The sequence below is a fragment of the Orbicella faveolata genome, unplaced genomic scaffold (genome assembly GCF_042242905.1).
Source record: "Orbicella faveolata isolate gen_17 unplaced genomic scaffold, um_ofav_v1 contig_47, whole genome shotgun sequence".
Classification (NCBI taxonomy): domain Eukaryota; kingdom Metazoa; phylum Cnidaria; class Anthozoa; order Scleractinia; family Merulinidae; genus Orbicella; species Orbicella faveolata.
Genome location: NW_028301577.1, coordinates 5476882 through 5497431, shown reverse-complemented (window position 1 = coordinate 5497431; position 20550 = coordinate 5476882). Strand labels below are relative to the sequence as shown.

At 39.4% G+C, this 20550-nt stretch overlaps 1 protein-coding gene across 2 annotated transcripts; it reads right to left on the bottom strand.

Annotated features, from left to right (window-relative positions):
* Window positions 1-1957: 1957 nt before the first annotated feature.
* LOC110051890 (putative ATP-dependent RNA helicase DDX43) lies at window positions 1958-19949 on the bottom strand. Of its 2 annotated transcripts, XM_020757974.2 has the most exons (23): window positions 19351-19949; window positions 17587-17642; window positions 17030-17162; window positions 16260-16293; window positions 15063-15145; window positions 12578-12659; window positions 11674-11777; window positions 11460-11515; window positions 10728-10781; window positions 10113-10177; window positions 9542-9652; window positions 8877-8950; window positions 8036-8103; window positions 7841-7941; window positions 7289-7376; window positions 6621-6680; window positions 6256-6323; window positions 6037-6105; window positions 5375-5482; window positions 4755-4829; window positions 4274-4361; window positions 3840-3951; window positions 1958-3446 (listed from the first exon to the last, which is right to left on the bottom strand). In XM_020757974.2, the coding sequence occupies exons 1-23, from the start codon at window positions 19823-19825 to the stop codon at window positions 3253-3255; spliced, it is 2358 nt and encodes a 785-aa protein (XP_020613633.1). In that variant the 5' UTR covers window positions 19826-19949; the 3' UTR covers window positions 1958-3252. The 2 variants fall into 2 exon arrangements, with proteins under 2 accessions (XP_020613633.1, XP_089135424.1); XM_089279298.1 differs by lacking the exon at window positions 1958-3446 and having other exon boundaries at window positions 3610-3951.
* Between the last annotated feature and the right edge of the window lie 601 nt (window positions 19950-20550).

Genomic DNA, 20550 nt, shown 5'->3' with positions numbered 1-20550 from the left:
TTATCTTTCAAGCCATCTTCACTGCTTGCCACCTCGTAAAGTTCATCATCGCTAATTGCCTGAAGCCTCAGGACTTTAGTTTTTCCTGTAAATCGCGCTCTTAAGCGGTTTATCATCACTCCAGCCATCTCGGTACTTACAAAACCTGATATACCGGGTAAAACCCTCTATATTGCGGAGTCAAATGTGTTGCTCACACTTATATCTATAGCAAACGTTTATGACGCTAGTTGTCGTCACAAAAGCAACGTGATTTCATGCAAATGGCGCGTGCTAGTCGAAGGCCAGCGCGCGCTAATTCATTTATACTCGCGCGCCAGTTAGCAGTTGAGCACACTTTAATCTTCTTTATTATATGGCTGTGTCTCACAAGGACTGGGAACTACCGAATTCACGAATTTGATTGGCTGAAATTGATATTGACCGCGGTCTAGATTTTCCCATCTAGACCAGCATCTAGATCGGCATCTAGATAGGTATCATTTTGCGTTGAAAAAGTAGCAAACTAAAATACAAAAATGTTCACCATTTTCTTTTATTTTCTTCTCAATCATTTATGGAAGTGCCAAAAAGCCTGATGACAAGAAAAAAAGTCACGAGGACGAGCAAATTTCGGCAGGTTTAAGTTAAGCTCATCGCCGTTCGCAAGCAAAATGTTAGCAAACCAGCTACATTAAACGAATTAAAGTTTTCTTCTTTACCATATAATAAACATCTTATTAACCGAGCTACGTCGGTCTGTATGGGAGAATCTTGACTTCGGTCGTGTGTACAGACTCCACTGCGTTCGGTATGTACTCACGACCTCGGTCAAGATTCTCCCATACAGACCTCCAGCTCGGTTAATAAGAGCTAAGTATTACGCTTTACAACTGCGAGGACGGTTCTAGATTCACGTACAAAGAATTGATCTTATGTGTAGTCAATGTTGGGTCGCTAAGCGAGGTATTATCGGGTGTGCTCATAGCTCAAGGAAAAGTCATCTTCTCGCTTTTCAAAAAACCGTTTTACGCAGTTTTCTGTCTGTTCGCTATTTACTAGTGTTAAGTTTATCAACCGATTCCGTACATTTATGGAATGCGCCTTAACCAATCACAACAAAGACAACGTTCTCTTGTCCAAACAGGTGCAAAACCAATACCATGACGATGTTCACTCTACTCTTCCCGCGCTTGCCATCCGTTGCATGTTTAGCTGACTGGATAATGCGCTTTCCTTCGCTGTTGTGCTTTGGATTAGGCATTTCCGAGTTAACTTATGCCTCTGTTTGAAAACGAGTCTTCGTGAAAAACCTTTCTTATGAAAATGGCTTGATTTGCATGAAAATGAACATGTAGGCGGAACAAATTTCTATAGGAGTGTTTTCGCACGAAGACTGGTTTAGATAGAGGCAGAAGTGGGTTCTGACTGACTAAATGGTTTCTATTCTTTTTAAATTATTTATACTTAGTTAACAAGATCTTTCATGTGGTTTTATACTAAAACAAAAGCTCAGGCTTCAAGAATTTGAAGTCAACTATTACTTTCTAAAAATATTTTAACTTTCGAAACCGTTTTAAGTAAGGAAGCATTAAATTTATCCTCACAACAATGGATCATTCCGGCATTTCTTAAGCCTGCGAACGCTGACGTACTTCCGGCTGTCGCTTGTCTCCGCCGAAAATAACGTCTGCGAACCCGAGCCAGGAAACGATTTCTGTGACGTAATGACTTTTGTTTCTCTTTGGCCAATCAGATTCTATGATACAATGAAACTCGAGTGCTCCTAGCAGCGAATACCTCGCGCAGAAGTTCTGGGGTTACTTGAGCTAAACTGTGATTGGCTTAAAATTCCTGCGTCACAGAAATCGTTTCCTGCGGGCTCGGGTTCGCAGACGTTATTTTTCGGCGGAGACAAGCGACAGCCGGAAGTACGTCTGCGTTAGCAGGCTAGCATTTCTAAGACAAATGCCGCACGAACGCGACCAAATATTTATTGTCGTTTCTTGTCATAAAATATCTGCTCTGGTATATCTGCTCTGGTATATCTTTTGTTAAGTACATATGCCTTCAGACTTTACATTTTATCTTATAACAATTTAAACAAAATATTTTTTTATGGTACCCCGTTTAGGAACATTTCTAGGTGGTAATTAACCCAAGAAGAGCGATAATAAAACTTTGAAGTCTAGAAAATAATCTAGAGAAATACCTTCAAACGAGCAGGTGTCACAAACTATACGTCGAAAGAAGCGAACAAGAATTTTTCTCTCGATAAAAAGGGAGAGACAACAGTGAAACACCGACTAGAAAACGTACTTCGCCATCCTGCAAGCGCAGTTTAACGAATACAGTCGTGAGAAACAATTGCCAGTCGCGCTCGGAATATACTCGTACAACTGGCTGGCAAGCCTGATGACGAAAATGTTCTGGCGTCGGAAGAAACGTTTCTCCTCCCTTAAAATTCGCTCATTTCTAGTTTGCCTTCGTTGAAGTTTTTACCCGTCCACTGGTCCCACGATCATTTAAAATTTCAAGCCACGCATTTCGTTTCCTTGTGGCCAAAGATTTCAAACTCTTGACACCCTCACAACTGACAAAACAAGGTCGTTCTGTGAGCCCGCATTCCATCCGTTTTGGTATTACCACCAAACTCGCACCAGTCCCTTAGCTCGACCGAGCTCGACGACTGTGTTACAAATGGATTAATCATTTGAAGATGTCCAACAGCCCAGCGTTAATTACCCATTCGTTAATTGTTACGTCAGCGTAACGTTAATCAAGAACTACCCTGGCTTTCACAGACATAACAACGGGATGCGGGTTCACAATAACACTGCAATCCTTATAAATGATACTGGAGTTCTTACAAATTCAATGGAAACCGTTCCTCTAAAGAAAACGGTAAAAGAAACGACTTGACTACAGTTAAATCGTTCAACTTTAACCATGTTATATCCATTAAGATTTCAAAGGGAATTTTCAACTCCAAAAATACCGACGTGTTTTTTTCTCCTCACAAAGCACAAAAACTGTTGAGGCAACTTGAGGGAGAAACACTGAACAAATTTGCCATGGATGGCAAAGGTGAAAAAAGGCGCCACGACCCGTACAACGTTGGTCACTTCGCTATGTATAGATCCTGTAAAAGGACACCGGAATAAACCGTTTTCCTCTGAAACGGTGAAACTTTACTTGCGGGCCATTTGAGCGAATATCCTTCACACTAACCAGGGTGGGGAAGGGTGTCCCTCTTACTCAATACACCGCTCTTTAGTAAAAGCCGTATCCTTGCTGCCAGTATTCATCCTCGTCTCGATCACGTCGACCTCTCCCCCCACGTCCTCCCCCTCGTCCTCTTCCGCGTCCACCCCCTCGTCCACCTTCTCGCCTGTCTCCCCCTCCCTCGGGACATTCGCGAGCAAAATGACCGCTGCCGCCACAGTTGTAGCAACCACCGCCTCCACCTTAAAACAAAAACAAAAAAGACAATTTTTTTTATATAATTCATCAATAAACATAGATGAACAATAAATAACTGTCATCGAAACAGAACGGCAAAGGGATAAATCCTCTCTGAAACTGGTTTCAATCGTTCTTGGACAAGATTTACAAAGCTGTTCTGAGTCAATGTCGGTTGCAATTTTAAAGAGCAGAAAAACTTGTTTGATTTCTGAATAAGTTTGATACACAACTGAATTTTAATCCATTTAGCACAATTTTAAACACGATTGTATGGGCTTTATATAGCGGTGAAGTAACTTGTCTTCTACGTGACAAAAATAGCATGGTTTGCTCCTTCTTTTTAAACATGGAACGAGATAGAGGTTTTGTTTTTGGCAGAAATTGAGCAACCCTACCTCCTCCACCTCCTCCTCTGTCTCCCCTCCCTCCCCTGTCATTGTTGTAACCGTTCCGTTCACGGAACTCTTCATAGCGCTGTGCCATGTCCGCTAACTCATCAGGGACTACCTACGAACCGAGTGCAGTGAATAAGTTAACACCAAACAGTAATGAACAGAACTACTTTTAAATGGCCTCAGCTCCATTGTAAATAAGTACTTCCTTGGAATTTGTGTCTTTGTTGGGTAACCTGAGGAAATATAGCAAAAACACATTCTTTCCCTTTCATATCCAATGCAAAAGTAATCTGTCCCCTTTGGTCACCACGATTGCCACTAATCGCATTTTCACTGCTTTTGTGGTTACATGTCTCTGTTTGCCTGGGCCAGGGCCGGCCACCATCTACTTGTTTCTTTAAAATAAAATTCTAACTTTTTTAATCATCATTTACCTGATTAGCCTCAACCATTATGTTTATTAGTTTATGAGCCTGTCTCCAGTCGTCACGCGTCACAAAGGTTAGGGAGGTGCCTTTTCTCCTGAAGCAAATTACACAAGAAAAATCACGTTAGGTAACTCTGCTCCAATTCACAGCAAGACGGAAAGGCCAAGCTGCTTACCAGTGAGTAGTCTACTTCGCAGCCGTTCTTTGGTTCGTCACGCAACGCTTCTCCTCACTAGTGAGAGACGTGTTGCGTGACGACCTTAATAACGGCTGCGAATGAGACTAATCAGTGAGCTACAGTGTGCTAGTTATCCCTTAGTCTCGCGTGACGAAACAAACGAGCCTCTGGGCTCCGGACGCCGTGCTCATGTCCTCGCCGACTACCAAGACAAACGCCTTGAGATTCGATCGGCAAAATTCCAGTCTCACCACGTGTTGCTACGGAAATTGTCAGATTGCAATAGCAAGGTCACGCAGCTATACTCACCCTGCTCTCCCTGTGCGGCCAATTCGATGAACATAGTCTTCAATGTTTCGCGGGAAGTCAAAATTGAGCACGCACCTGAAAAAAAAAAAAAAGAATAAATATAGGAAATTGACGACATGTTCCTTGTCTTATTTTGAATAAAAACTTAAGTGAACTGTAGCCACGTAAAAATGTCCTATTTCCTTGTTGCAGCACGGTTTTTGTTGTAAAAGTTCAAATAACCTTGATAAGTCAAGATTGAAAACGCGATCCTTGCATTTTCAAGCTCCTCTATATCGTAATTCATTTCCATCCTTGCCAGCATTAGTCATTCTCATTTCCTAACGCGTTCTTAACGTCGAACATTGTGCCAAAAAAAATCAAATACTACTGTTTACATGTAATTCCCCGAGGTATAGGAACGTACTTCAACTGCTTGAAAGTATCTCACAAGTTGATGAAAGAGTCCCGTTAATATTCAGGCTATCAGTCGCTCATATCCACTCTTTCCTCTTTTCTCCCCCAAGTTTAAATGAGGGGAACTCCCCCCCCCCCCCCCCACCCCCACTCCCCACCCCCACATTTTATGCCTTCTATCCCTATTCCCCAACATTTCAGATCGAAGCATGCTGATGACTCACGTGACACCACGAATGTCCAATCCCCTCGAAGCTACGTCAGTTGCTATAAGTATCTTTGCGAGGCCTGTTTTGAAATCGTCCAGGGCTTGTTCACGGTCAACTTGTTCCCTGCAAGCAAATGTAAGGTTATAGATGAGTACCTCCAACGATTACAAAAATGTTACCAGAACAAACGAACTGCAGGAACGAGAAGATTTTTGAAACAGAACAAAACAAACAAAGAAACAAATTATCGGCTAATATCTGAAAATCAGTTAAACCGTGACTTGAATATAAGAGTAGTTTCCACACAAAAACTACGAGAATTCACTGCAAATGATTGAAAAGAAAAAGAGATTCCTGCGATTGACAGAAAAACCATCTTTGATTGGTTTAAGAATGTTACACTTTTGTGTGCTTAATACAAAGTTACGTATATGCAGGCGATACAATCACCTGTGGAGAGCTATTTTAATTTACCACCACAGTAATCATCTATCAGGTTTTCACCTTCCAGTTCCAGTAAGAATAAAACGTAAAGCAGAAAGGTGACAATAACAACGGCAATGCACTCAGTAGGGGATTCTGATTGATGTACCACCAAACTCTCAGAAAAAACTTTGAAAAAAAGTATGAGATTTAGTGAGGAGAGTAACCATTTTGAGTTAGGCAATCTGCCTTACCTGTCTCCATGAATGCACTGGACACCTTGCACTCCGCTTAACATGAAGTCACTTGCAATGTCGTCAGCTCTGAGAACAAACCAACAATGTTAATTTAGATTAGTTCGCAAAACTTGACAATGTACTGAGTCAAACACACACAAGTGGCTTTAAACATGTAGGTATGACTGCACATATAGCTAATAAATGGGAATGAAATGAAAGGCGCACAAATCTTACTTGACTTTCTTGCCGACAAAAATGAGTACTTTGTCATTTTCACTCATCCCTGAAATAAATTGAAGAGTCTGAAGGGATAACAAGACAAAAATTAGTGACATAGCCTTTCAACAAGGAACAAAGTTTTCTCGACATTTTTACAATTTTTAACACCCTTCCAATTTGCCACCCCCTTCAGGGCCCCTTCTCCTTCCCCCACCCCCCTCCCAAAAAAAAAAAACTTTTCAGATAATTTCTTCCACGCAGTTGCGTGTTTCACTCGAGTAAAATGTTTGCAAAAACACATGGACTGCACGCTCTATATGCGCATGCATTAATACAAAGCACGTGGGGGCTACTGTAAACATTAGCAAACACTATCTCACCCGTTCTTTCTTGTCATCAGGGTCCACTACCTCAACCAGCTGTGTGACATTATGGCATGCCTGTAGAGCCAAGTCACAAGTTTATCTTATCTTAGAGTTTTTTCAATAACAAATCATGCGGACACTACAACATCGACTGAAAAACACGGTTCACTTGAGTCTGAGAATATAAGATATTAGATCATTACTATTATTATTATTATTATTATTATTATTATTATTATTATTATTATTATTATTATTATTATTATTATTATTATTAGATTGCTGAAATGTCAGTCACAGCAACGGTCTTTGTCAGAGCAGCCTCAACCGGACCATCTAGATAAGCTCTGATATTCCTGGGTTCAAATTATTTTCTGAATAAATCCAGTGGTGTAAAGCTCCAGTTCATTATTATTTAACAATATGAACAATGGACCAAGCATCCCAAAATTTGGAATGCTAGGTTTGTAGGTTTTAAATTACGTAGGTCCACCGCAAATTCTCCCCCACCCCTCCCCCTTCCTCCAGCTGACCCCTCGCCAGCATCTTGTCAGCTTTTCCAAACAGTTCACTTGAGTACCTACATGTATTTATACTTCCACGCAAAAAAAAGGCATTGAGAAAAAACGTGGCTTTGGTCCAAAAACCAAAGTCAAGGGCAAGGGATGTCACAGTGTACTTACATTTAAATCCAATGACCCCACAAACACTCTCACTGGATCTTTCATGTACTGATCAGCCATTCGCTGGACTCCCTTAGGCCAAGTCGCACTGTGAAAAAATAAGACAGGTAGCAATTTTAAGATGTTAATCTATACAAATTATCCAGCGGGTTAATTTAATGTCATGAAAGTATTTGTGATGTAAAAAAATTACTTACAAGAAAAACAAGGACAGCTATGACTGTAGAAGATTAACACGGACAACAAATAAGAAACTTGATAACAATTCCAAGAAGCTTCAGAAACCGACCTCCTTTGCAAGAAAATGCATAATAAAAGGACCAAAACTACTGTCCATAATAATAGGTGTCCACATTAAACTTGTGGGTGTCTTTAAGGCTTGGGGCTCGACCAAATCATAATTGTAGATAACGGTGCATTGTCTTACATAAGATATTTCACCAAATGTTTAGAAAACGGAAATTAATGTCATAACAGACTTTCAGACTTTACCATTCATAATATGTAGAAGTTACAACTATGATTGTTTCAGTGGTGGGATGAACAGTGTACCTGGTCATTAATGTTTGCCGGTCAGGTCTGATATCAAGTAGAATCTTTCTGATTTCTGGTTCAAAACCCATATCCAACATGCGATCGGCCTCGTCAAGAACCTTAAACAATGAAAAGAATGGCACCACAGTTACATGTATTACACTGAAGGAGATTAAGTGAAAAGTTCAAAATTAAGACGTGGTTTAATCTTACCAAATACGTAACACTTTTGACATCCATAATTTCATTCATCAGCAGGTCATTCAGTCGACCAGGGGTGGCTGATAAAGAGAGAATGTTACACATGAACAGAATCTGTCAGTACAATTACTTCAATTTACCTTCCATAATCTGGAAAATGGAGATTCACCTTATACATGCACTTACAGCTTTTTCAAGCTCTCACAAGAAGACGACAGACTTGTCTTGAAAGATGAGTCTCGCCTCACAAGACAGGAGTCTTGTCCTGCGAGATGAGATTCTTGTCTCATGAGAGGGTGGTAACTTACTTTTGAGCGGTATTGTACGTAACAGTAAGGAAAGAAAGTCCTGTTCAATAGCCCAGGGCTAGTGGATTTTTGTGTTCACTAGTGGATTCTGTGCATCATTTGCCTCACGGGCAAGTGGAGATTATTTGGAAAATTTTTGAGGAAATTCAAATTACAGAAGTACAGACAAACATTTTGGAGGGTTAGTGAGTATGATTTTCGAGCTAACACATCGTAGTAAGTTAGAGCTTGCACAAAAGGCAAGCCCCAAAGTTGTTTCTTTGCACTCGATGTAACATCCAAGTACAAAGTACTTTGTTCTGAGCCTGGTGACTCATAAGGGACGATTCTAACTCTAAGTTACGGAGAATCAATAGACTGCGAAAAACTCTTCTCCCTGTCTACTGCATGCTTTCAACAGCTACTGTTGGTCTAGACCCAAGCAGCCTGAGAGACAGGACTACATCTCCTCCGGACACTTGATGCCAGGCAAGGGTGTGGTAAAAAACCTCATGTGATTGAGTAGATATGATAGAGCGCAGTGTCACTTGTAGTAATGTAGTCACCTATCACAATCTCCACTCCTTTTTGTACGACTTGAATTTGTCCTTTGCGGCTCCCTCCACCATAAACACAGACACTGGAAAGAAGAACTTTGGTTTAAATGAAACAGCATGATATGATGAAGGCAATATATGATGCAGCACACTTGAAAATAAGAGTAAAAAGATAAGCTCTCACTAATGGATAATGTATGTTTAAGTTCTAGTACTTAACTAGCATTTTGTTCTATAGATCCATAGCCACTCCAATTCAAAGGCAATAGAACTTAAACTGAGAACAGGGCTTGAAAATATCTTGAATTCCAGCTCATCCTTCAGACATGCAACTCTCAAATTTTGCTTGTCCTGAGCAGGTCACAGGTTACTTTTTTCACAATTTTGTTGGCATATGACTTGCCTGGGCCGTTACCCATTGGGCAAGTGAGAATAAAAAGTAACTTGCTTGGCAGGAAAATCTCCATGTACCTGACGGCTGTACCCAAACAACCAGATGGCACATTTTTTGAACCCTGTCTGCGAGGAACGGTCATTCCATTCTGGAATGCAACCTAAATAATCATAACGGCAACTGATTTTAATGCAACTACTGTAGAGTAGCCAAATTGAAACTAAACAAACTTAACAAGCTATGAAATCTAATTCCTTACTACTAGGAAAACTCCACCAACCTTCTTATTCCTCTGTAATGAAATTTCTTGACTTCAGCCTCAATTTGCAAAGCAAGTTCTCGAGTGGGAGACAAAATCAAGACTGTTGGGCCACCCCTGCTCTCACGAGGTCTGAAATGCCAACAGAAAAAACAATTATAAACTAATAAATACAACATATAAACAATAGCCTCCATCTGACACAAAAATATACTTGAATATTTGTCCACTGAGAATATCTGTTCCGAGAAGAAAATAGTTTTGCGAGAGCGTGACTCGAGAGAGACTGTGAGTTTTGACAAGGACAAATATCAAAGCTTATGTTCATGCCAAATGGAGGTTATTGTGTTATTATCCTTCAAATATTTTTCCCAACACGCGCAGTTTTGAAAATTGGGGAACGTACACATAACTTTCAGAATGTTCCCAGTTTTAACCGGGGCATATTCAGTCACATGAATGCATTTACATGTAGACCAATCACACACAAACTAAAATATCTGATAGATTATAGGTAGCAATAATACACAAAGCCAAGTTAATAATTTTAATATACATGTAATACTATTTGAATACACAGACTTGTATTTACATTTCTTGTCCATCGATATGAAGGAATGCAGGAAGAAGGAAAGCCAGTGTCTTCCCTGTACCTGTCTGTTAAAAGAAAAAAAGTACAGTAAGATGGCAAAATAGTATACAGGCTAAACACTGGACAAGTTGCTTTCCTGTGTATACACTGTAAGTGTACTGCACTATCCACTTGATAGCAATTTATCCAGTGGATAGAGTTATCTGTTTGTTCAAGTTTGAACTTTGCTGTCATAATTTTCCAATTTCTTTTCTTTACAAGTTGTAATTTCTTACCATCTTTTGGATTTAGGCCAGCCTTTCTGCTGTTTCGGATTTTGCAGTCTAGCCTCGTTGCAGTTTAGTCATTGTAATTCGCTTTTCATTGCAGGTTTTGGATTATGTGGCTGGTTCATTAATTAGCTTGTATGTTTTGGAGTTTGAGTCTACAACTCCCTGAATACAATTTCGCACATTATCCAATCCACTGTACAACCAGGGCCTGATAATAACTACAGTAATTTATTTTGAGACAATAGTTGAGACAATAGTATGAAAACCACGACCTAAACTTGATCCATGATATTTTTTCCCATAATAAATATCTTTGGAGAAGCACAAGTGGGTCATTCCATACCTGTGCAATTCCTATCAAGTCCATTCCAGACAAGATAACTGGCCATGCCTGACACTGTTAAAATAAACAAAATGACACAGATCGTACAGTCATCATCATTGCAATGTTGCTGCATTTTTGGATAACACAATGCTAAAACTATGACTACTCACTTTTGCTCAAACATAAAATGCCCCTAGAACTCCAAGATGAAGAAATTAAGTGAATTTTCAAAGGGAGAGCATTAATTGTGATCAATAGGCCACATTCAATATATCAATATTCCAGCACGGCTCCGAGGCTTTCCGTGCAAACTTCTATATTTGATTGTGTTTTCTTTGTATCCAAGTCTCTTTTGGGAATTGAGCCTGGACAAAAGAAATCTTGAAAATTTGCAATTTTGTCCTGAAAGCCTTGGAGCCATGTTGGAATATTGATATATCATATGCGGCTTATTACGTGATTGTAGTTTTTCAGCAGTTTTTCCAAAACAAAACCACATAATTTGACAAAGACTTTTTCAATTTGATGTCACAACCCTGAGCATGTAAAACATATACATTGTATATACATAACAGCCCTTTCATCAAATTTCCATCCACTTATAAAAATAAATAATTGGTTTTGGAGGTGATGGTCCATGATACACATAGCATTTCTTAAACTTTGCTATGAAATACAAAATGTTGCACTAGTTCAGAAAGAAATCGTTCCAGAGGCAAAACTGAACTACAACATGTACATTTGACTAACCTGGATTGGAGACGGCCTTGTGAATCCTGCTTTGTCTATTTCTGCCATGATTTCAGCTGCAACATCAAAAATGTGCACAATCTATAACTTACATAACACTGGAACTATGCTGATGTGAGTTGGTGACATACACTGTACATGTATAAATACAGATCACAAATATGCCATACTTGGGGCTCCCTTGGGATGACTTTCAAAAATGAATGAGACTTACGGAAATCAGCATACGCTTCACCAAATGTTCTGACCGGATTGGGAATCTGTCTGCCTTGAACAGTCTCTCCGTAGTTCTCAACCATGATTTTGTTATTATCAGATCTAAGAACGGAAAGGTAAAATTGGTCAATACTTGTCAAGAAGAGTGAATTTGAAGCTAGTCATTCACCCATAAGGCAGGAGCTTCCAAAACAAAGATTCATCAAGCTCTGTTAAAAAAAGGTTTCAAATTTTAAAACTGTCCTTCCTATGGTACATTAATAGGTTGGATGAAATCTAGACTCACCAGTAAACCATTAAAATAAAAGCTATGTAACTAGTACATGTAAACAGCAATACGGATGACACCATAGTCTGCATACAAGCCTGGTGGCCCATCAGGCCGGAGCTTATCCTGGTTTCTGAAATGACTAGGAGTATTTCTACTCCCTCCTGGATGGGATGCTAGTCCATCACAGGGGTACCCCCAGCATTAAGTTCCCCGGTACCCCAGATGGAGAGAGACACTGTGAGAGTGAAGTGTCTTGCCCAGGAAAACAACACAACGTCTCTGGCCAGGGCTCGAACCCGGACCACTCAATCCAGAGACAAGCACACTAACCATGAGGTCACCACACCTCCCACAGATGACACCATAATGACCTTTTAAAGGAGAGCTACAGAGTATTGAGCACCACCTTCATCTAGTGTTTATCATGTGAGCATGTACATGTATACATTTTACAAAGTGGTTCTAACTTGCTATTTTAGCACTCAGAACTTTTATGTACTATGTGCTTTTCTGAATTTCTTCCCAGGCAAACAATTTTTTGCAAGTGGTCTTATTAGTTGATTCAGCCTTGGTAGTCTTAAAGGATTCATCTACTCTACAGTACATGTCAAAGGTACACAGGCTGTATTACCTGAATTTCTCCACCTCCTCTTCATCCATGTTTGCAACTGAATGATGCTCACAATAAAAAACTTTCTTGATGGGTGGGAGACCTGGACATTCCAAAATGATCAAAAACAAAAATAATTTTTATAATAAATAAATAAAATAAATGTAAATACAGTCAATTAAACATCAGTCCTTTAAGTAAACATATAGACAAGGAACACACCATTGAACAAATTCTGAGAATAGTACATGTACTCTTGTGACTTTTTTTATCTGTTAGCAGTTTTCTGTGTTTCATTTCTTACTGCTTTCAAGCTCCACTGCAGTAATTACTGTGAAGTCACTATTTTTGACATTGCTGATTTTCATGGATGTCAGGGCAGGAAAAAACACAGGTCCCACTGCCCAGGGCAAGTAAATTTTCCTCTTGGGCAAGTTTGGTGGTCCGGTGGGCAAGTGAAATTAGCCTCACTGGTCTTGTTAGTAATATTTTCCGATCAAAAACAATTTCAAAATTTAAGACTGCAAGATGAGCAAAACAATGAGTTAAAAACATGGATTTATTCAAAATCCAATCATACTTTGCTTGCGTTCGTCCTCGGATCACCATACTGGCTGCCATATTGGATGTTGCATACAACAGAAGTCTGGCACTACTAATTAAGCATGTGGTAGATTCAAGATGGCAACGAAAAACAGAAACATTCTGCATTTCTTTTCATCATCATTTTTGTTGTCACTGGACAGGTAATAATTGATAAGTAAGAAGTAATATTAAAAACTGATATGTACTGGCCTACTGGGCAACTGGATTTTAATTTTTTTTCCTGTCCTGGATGTGTGCTATAGAATATTGAACATTTTATGATACTCATTATAAATAATACATGTAATTATAATAAAGTTTCCATACGTGTGCTCTGATTGGCTGAAAGAGCATGCTTTATCAGAGAACAGAGCACGGGTTGATGATGGTAAGTTGGCTTTCAAATTTTTTTGACAAATTTGCGACAAATTAAACATTCCCTGTGATTCAGACAAATGCAATGTAAACGAGCTATTTGTCTGTAGTAAATATGGCTCACAGAGACCATTGTTAGCAACATTAATGTTAAAACTGTACTAAGATAACAAGCTTTGCTAGATTCCCGCCGACAAAACACGTAGCGAAATAAACAAATTCTCAACCCAGACAGTGCTTCGATAAAAGACATTGTTATGAAGGCAGAAATTACACTTAAGAAGTAAAACAACGACAGAAAACAACATTTGAACTGTCTCTGTATATGATGAGAAGCTTTAGTTTTGTAAAATGCTCAATTGCTCAAACAACACTTACATGCAGTGTAGTAACACTCATTCTCTGGTCATCTCAGCAAAGTTAACTGACGAGTGGTCAGTGCAAAGCTTGCTCTGATATTCTCTTCTGTGCTCGAAGTAAAACCAGTGCGAGCCTTTTAGTCTTTCTAACTTTTATGCTAGTTCGGGCAATCTTGCTGCATGCGGCTACAAGCCGTAAATAGCTGGAGCTCCTTTCAAATTCAACTCGGCATTTCGCATTTTCATCCACACGCCTTGAGCTCCACGTTTCGTAATTTCCACAGGAAAAGTGCACGTTTCCACGGGCCACAATATGGCTGGATTCCTCTGGACTATATTTACCTTCACCTACCTTGAGATCTGTATTTAAAAATTAACTTAAAAGCGAACTTCGAAGGCATCATTCTTCTCGCAAAAGCCGCTCAAACTACTCAAAACTGAAAGCTTAGCTGAAGTCCAGTTTGTGATTGACAGCTATCGCTTTGCTAGGCAATCAAATTATTTGAACAATTCTAACAAGGATTGTGATTGGCTTATTTCAGCGTGCTTTAACAGAGAACAGTGCACGGCTGACGCCACTTTTGTGTTCGTTTGGAAAATAAAGTTTGGTTTGAAAATTCAGCCAAATCCTTGGGGAAATTATCGGATTCTTTATCATGAAACAAATTAAGAAGCCTCAACTGTGCTCTGTTCTGTTGTAAAGCACTTAGGAAGCGGTAGAGCACTCAAGAAGTAGGGAAAAACACTTGATTACATCTCATTTTTTCCCTACACTTCGTTCACGTTCTACCGCTTCCTGCGTGCTTTACAACAGAACAGAGCACAGTCGAGGCTTCTTTATTTGTTAACTACTCTCTGTAATAAATTATCACAAAAATATTATATGTACAAGAGTTGATAGGACGTGTTTCTCGTTTAAACAAATGAGGCATTACACAGGTTTGTGGCAAGCGTATATTTAATGACTCTTATCTTTGTTTTATCTTCTGTCAATACTATCATAATTACTGTTAAACACTTACGGGAAGATTAAAAAATTATCAGATAACCCGCACCACCCTATTACCCGCAGCAACGGTAGTTTACTGAAAAATTAACGCATTACCCGCGGGTAATCTGCCAGAAATTACGGTACATGTACGAAAGGAAAAAAAAACTCTTTTAAAATAACTTTGATTTAGTTTTACCTTCCCATTTAGCAGCTTCTCTTTCAGCCTGTTCAGAACGAATTTTAGCCCATGGAATAGGTTTAGGTGGAGCTGGCTTGGAGCTGTAAATACACATAGATGAGTAAAGATGTAATCTTTGAATTTAACACCATAAAGTAACCTACTGTACAGTAAATTACTAACAAATGCTAATTAAACATGTATGTGACTGTTGAAAAAAAAATGTACACAAATAAATATTATGTATTCTAGACACAACAAGGCTATTGAGCAACACTTAAATCTAGTGTTTATCACATGTACAACTGTTGGTCAGGACTGCATCAGCTGGCAATTGGTGAAACACTTTGCTGTTAATTATCAACTTGAAACTGATCAAGGTGAATTAACTGCTACATAGTAACTTAGTGATGCCAATGTTTTGATTGTTACTATCAGCTACAGTCGAACCTCTCTAATATGGACACCGAAGGGACAGAGCGAAGTGTCCGTATTAGAGAAGTGTCTGTATTGGAGAGGTCACTATGATGACATCAATTTCAAGTCTCTGCACTATTTTCAATTACACTGTACATATTGTATTTGTATTTGTAAATTATGCAAGTTTTGAAAATTAACATTTTGACATGTTCTGGCATTGGTATTGCTGTATGGTTTCAATGTTTGTGTAACCGCTGACAGGAAATGGTACATACACTCTGTAATGCAAATTATTGACACCTGGTCCCCAGAGTGTCCTTAATAAAGAGATTAAATTTGTATGAATTTGCTCGCTAGGGTTGAGATTTAGGGTCTGCTGTCCATTTTAGAGAGGGTCAATATTATAGAGGTTTTTGAAGAGGAAATGTATGAGAATTTTGTTGGTACACAGGAGGCTGTCCATATTAGAGAGATGTCCGTATGGGGAGGTTCAGCTCTAATAATTATCATTAACGAAAAAACAGTGGCCACACCCAATGTCTGGGCCATTTTGGGGCATGGCATGTAAAAACCACCTTGGCATCACTCATTTCTAGTGAAGCTTGGCCAGTGCATGTCCCTTGATTTATTACAATCAACATTAATGGTCAGAACCAAATAAAAGACAGTCACGATCTTGAATGGAATCAGAAAAATACATGTACTAGGATTCTGTTGTCAAATCTCATCTAAACACTTAAAAGTTCCCCTCAATATCCACTACATCCTGGTTAAATATGAGAGAAGCACACACACCTTTCACTTGAAGTGCCATTTTCTAAAGAAAGACCTAAACACAAAAGAAACATCATTACAACTACAATAACAAGGCGAGACAAATTTTAGAAATCCAAAAAAATTATTTGAGAAATCAAACAAACAAATTTTAGAAATAAAAAAACTATGTGAGAAATCCAAGGCCGTTGCCTCAGGAAAATTTTAAGGAGCCCAAGAAATTTTTTTCGGAGCCCAGGATAAGAGTTGACACAGTCAATCCTGGGGCCTTGGAAGGGTGGGTTGGATGTGACTTGGGAAATCTAGGGGAGGGGTCCAGGGGGCACCTCCTTCTCTCTGTTGAGATTTTCCTTGACCAAACAGACAAATTTTAAAAATCAGAAACTCGTTTTAGAAATCAAACAGACAATTTTTAGAAATCAAAAAATTATTTGAAAATCAAATTGACAAATTTTGGAAATCAAAAATTGCGTAATTTAGAAATCAAATGGACATGCCAAGAATCAAAACAGTCAAATAATATTTTAGTGATGCTCCTCAAACATGGTACAAAACAGCTGATGTGATCTCGCGGATGCAGATGCAGTACAAAGCATCAGCAGTTGACAAAGTGAAAATTGAGGCTGCAATGACTTAATTTATGGATGAGACAAGTCTTGGTTGTCCATACAAGATTTTAGTTGTCTTGAAGGACCATGCAATGGCCAATATGGATCCCTGAGGTAAAGATTACGCATGCATCCAATATAAAACTTAATACACTTAGCTGAGAAAAAACTTTTAAGCCATACCTCCTATGTTATCGATCACTGACGAGCTTGGGCCAATGATTTCCTGAATCAATCCCTTGGCTTTTTTTATCTGATCATCAGTACCAGAAATTTCAACTGGAGTTTCACTGTAGGTTGCATCATCCTTTTTCACCTTCAGGAGCAGAATATTCATTTAAATACAGACAAAAACATGATAGATTCTGACTCTTACACACATCTCTGGGATCTAGGCTTTTAGTCAGGATTTGAGAAGTGGACAATCAAAACTTTCTATGGGGCCAAAAGTGCAATCCTCCCATGGAGGTCTGCAGGTAAAATTTATGCACATTGTAAGCTGTGTTTCTGCATGCTAGTTAAAAGTACAAACTTAGTTGGATACAGGTATTTCCAAATTTGCTCAGAAAATAACTTTTTGTAGTCATCAATCAAACATCTTTTTGAAGAGATCAGTACAAGGGACTTTGAAACAACAACTACATGTAGGGATATTCAAGAGACAGACAAGAGGGGCGAATCTTTTTAACTTAACAACACATTTCAACTCTTAATCCATGGTCTTTTTCTGTAGCACACACCTTTATATAAGCTCCACTTTGTTCCTGGATCTCTCTTATTTTCTGACCACCCTTACCTAAACATGAAAGTAATCCAAATACATAAAAAAAAAACAGTAATACATATTACAATGTACTCGAAAAAGCATTATGCATATGGTGTTTAAAGGAATACATTTTTCAATATTTTGATGCAGGTGTTATTTGAGGGTGGCACTTTTTAAAGATTCCACGAAAACTTTTGAATAAAACTTAACTCTCATCTTTATTCACAAAGTATTGCAAGAACAACACATTTGTTGAAAACATGCAAACAAAATGTGCATGGGTTTTGAGTATGCAATGGTTAATTACTTCAGACCTGTAGAGTATGTTTAAAATGTCAATGTCACTCTTCGATCTATATCACAGCTACGTGTATTTAGGAGCCGGACCTCAGTAACTATGATATCATTGGTGGATAGATAGCAATCTTTATATCACCTAAGAAAACTTCAAAATAGCAATTATAATGATTACATGTAATAGCATCTCTGTAGTGGTCCTGTACTGTAGATGCATACAAAGTGCTATGTCTTTTCTTGCATGACATTTGTAAGAGTGCCATGATTATTTCATGGAGCAAAGTGCATAATTAGGTGTTTGTTAACCACTTTTTACCTCATTGAAGTATACTACGAACAATAAGTTAGTAGTATATTTCAAAGAGACAAACAGTGGTTATGGTTCTATTGCCAAAAGCAAAGCCAGTACCTCACAGATGTACAGAAACAGCTAAATGTATTAAGTCTATGGTAGCCCTTGGGTAGTCCACAAATTCAGAAACAGGGGGCTTAAAATATTTCAGCAAGAGTGCAATGTAGCGCTAAACCTATAACACATGGAAATCCCTGGGAATGTGGGGGCTTCAAAGGACAGTTGGTTACAATAACGAGGGGAAAAAAAATCCATGAAAAACAAAGATCCACACCCCCATGCCAGTAGATCCAACAGTGGTCTGCCACTTACATCCAGTTTATTCTAGTTTCTATATACACATAGAGGGAAAAAGATCCCCCTCTGTCACATGAAGGGGATTTGGGTCTGCCTGAGGTCTGTGCATAGGTTATTGAGGGGGGTCCTTCTTAACTACCAGTTGGTTAGGAATTTGTCGCTAAGGAAGGTTTCTAACTGTCATAATTTGAAAACCAGAGCTTGAAAGGATAAACTTTTTGCACAGGTTTGTTCCACTAAACTTAAATGGCATCTACATCTAAAAATTTACCATCGCTTGCATCTAAGCATGAACATGCTGTAATTGGGTGTCAAACATGGCATGATTAGTCATCAAACATTTGAAGTTTAGCAGACCGTAACACAAACTTTTGCGCTCAAAATGTTCACCATCAACAAATACGGGCGAAACTTCAAACCAGGAGTGCCTCCAAGTAAGGACTCATGGAATGAAGCCATGGAATTGACTGCCGAGTTCCCAATCTTTCTGCCGATTTGTGTGCTGACCTTTTAGCACAAAAGTTCACGCCACGGTCTGCTAAACTTCAAATGTTTGATGACCAATCATGCCACGTTTGACACCCAATTAGAGCATGTTTCGGCGTCACGTGTTCACGATCAGATGCAAGCGACGGTAAATCGGTGTCAATAGATTAAGAACTTCCACATGCATAATGCTACGTATGGGTTTTTTATGAAACTCGTATTATCATTAAACTTATAAGGTAATTTTACATCATGTCTTCATATCTTTCTCCGCAGTTCACTCGCACTAACAAGCTTAATACTAACCAATAATATAACGGACGTCGTCCGAAGGAACCATCATTTCAGTACTATTTCTTTCACGTCCTTGTCCTCCACGCGAGCGGCCAAATCCTCTGGAATTCTCCCTAGCTCCTCGATCCCTCCAATGGCCGCCATCATTGTTTTCATCACGGTCTCCTCTCCACGAGCTGTCGCCACGTGAGAAGTTTGAGTCCTGACCTCGACGCCCAAATCCGCCATCACCTCGGCCAAAGCCTCCGGAATTCACTTCTCTGGAATAACCATTGCTTCTCCCTGGGCTAGAATACTGGTTTCCACTTTCCGTTGAGTTTCCAAATCGATTTGCACGCCCGCGTCCAAAGCCAGGTCTTCTTGCATCAGAGAAATTCTGGTTCGCGGTCTTGTTAAAGGAATTGTACCAACCTCTTCCGCCAGGTGGAATGTATGCATTATTGGAAACACTCGTCGACTCGTCCGCTTCCTCCTCCCAGTCGCTCATTTTCGCAGCAATTGATGTTCTGAGGAGCCGCGAAAGTCGAGGCGAGGATGACGATCAATGCTAAAGGTATTCTCAGTCCGCCATATCTATTTGTGAACCCACAAAGCCCTGTGGGATTCATGAGCCCAGTGCGCGGATGATGAAGCGCGGAGGCCTGGTATCTAATTCGATCTTTTTTCTCGCATTTTCTCTGGCGCAAGAAGTAAGCCAAATGATAATTCCTGTTTGCGTGGTAAACAGTTGCCTCGAGGGTTGTTCAAAATAATAATGTGAAGAAAAGAAGAGTAATTGAAGATTCTTCTACACTTAACAAATAGAACATGCTGGTCGTACGCCGCGTGCGTCTGTTCAGTAAGTGGATCACAGATGACGTCAAAATGTAGTAGGAACAAAAAACTGTGGCAAACAAACCGATAGATGCCTTGCATGTGGGGCGTGCTCCAGTTAGGCTCGATTACCAGTCGTTGTTTAAAACCAGTCCGAGATTTCCTCTTCGGAACGAACAAAACGTGGCCGGGGAGGGCGTCCATGTTTTAATACTCAGTTTCCGTGCTACGACGAACGCGATTATCAACGGCTCAACACATAAGACGTACCTGTCTGAATTTTCTTGATTGCCTTTGGCTATAAAATACAATTGTACATCTCGATTTCATTATTTGTAGCCGAGTAATTAACACTGATTTTGTAAAGCATCTCCATGCATAATAGCTGAAAAACTAACA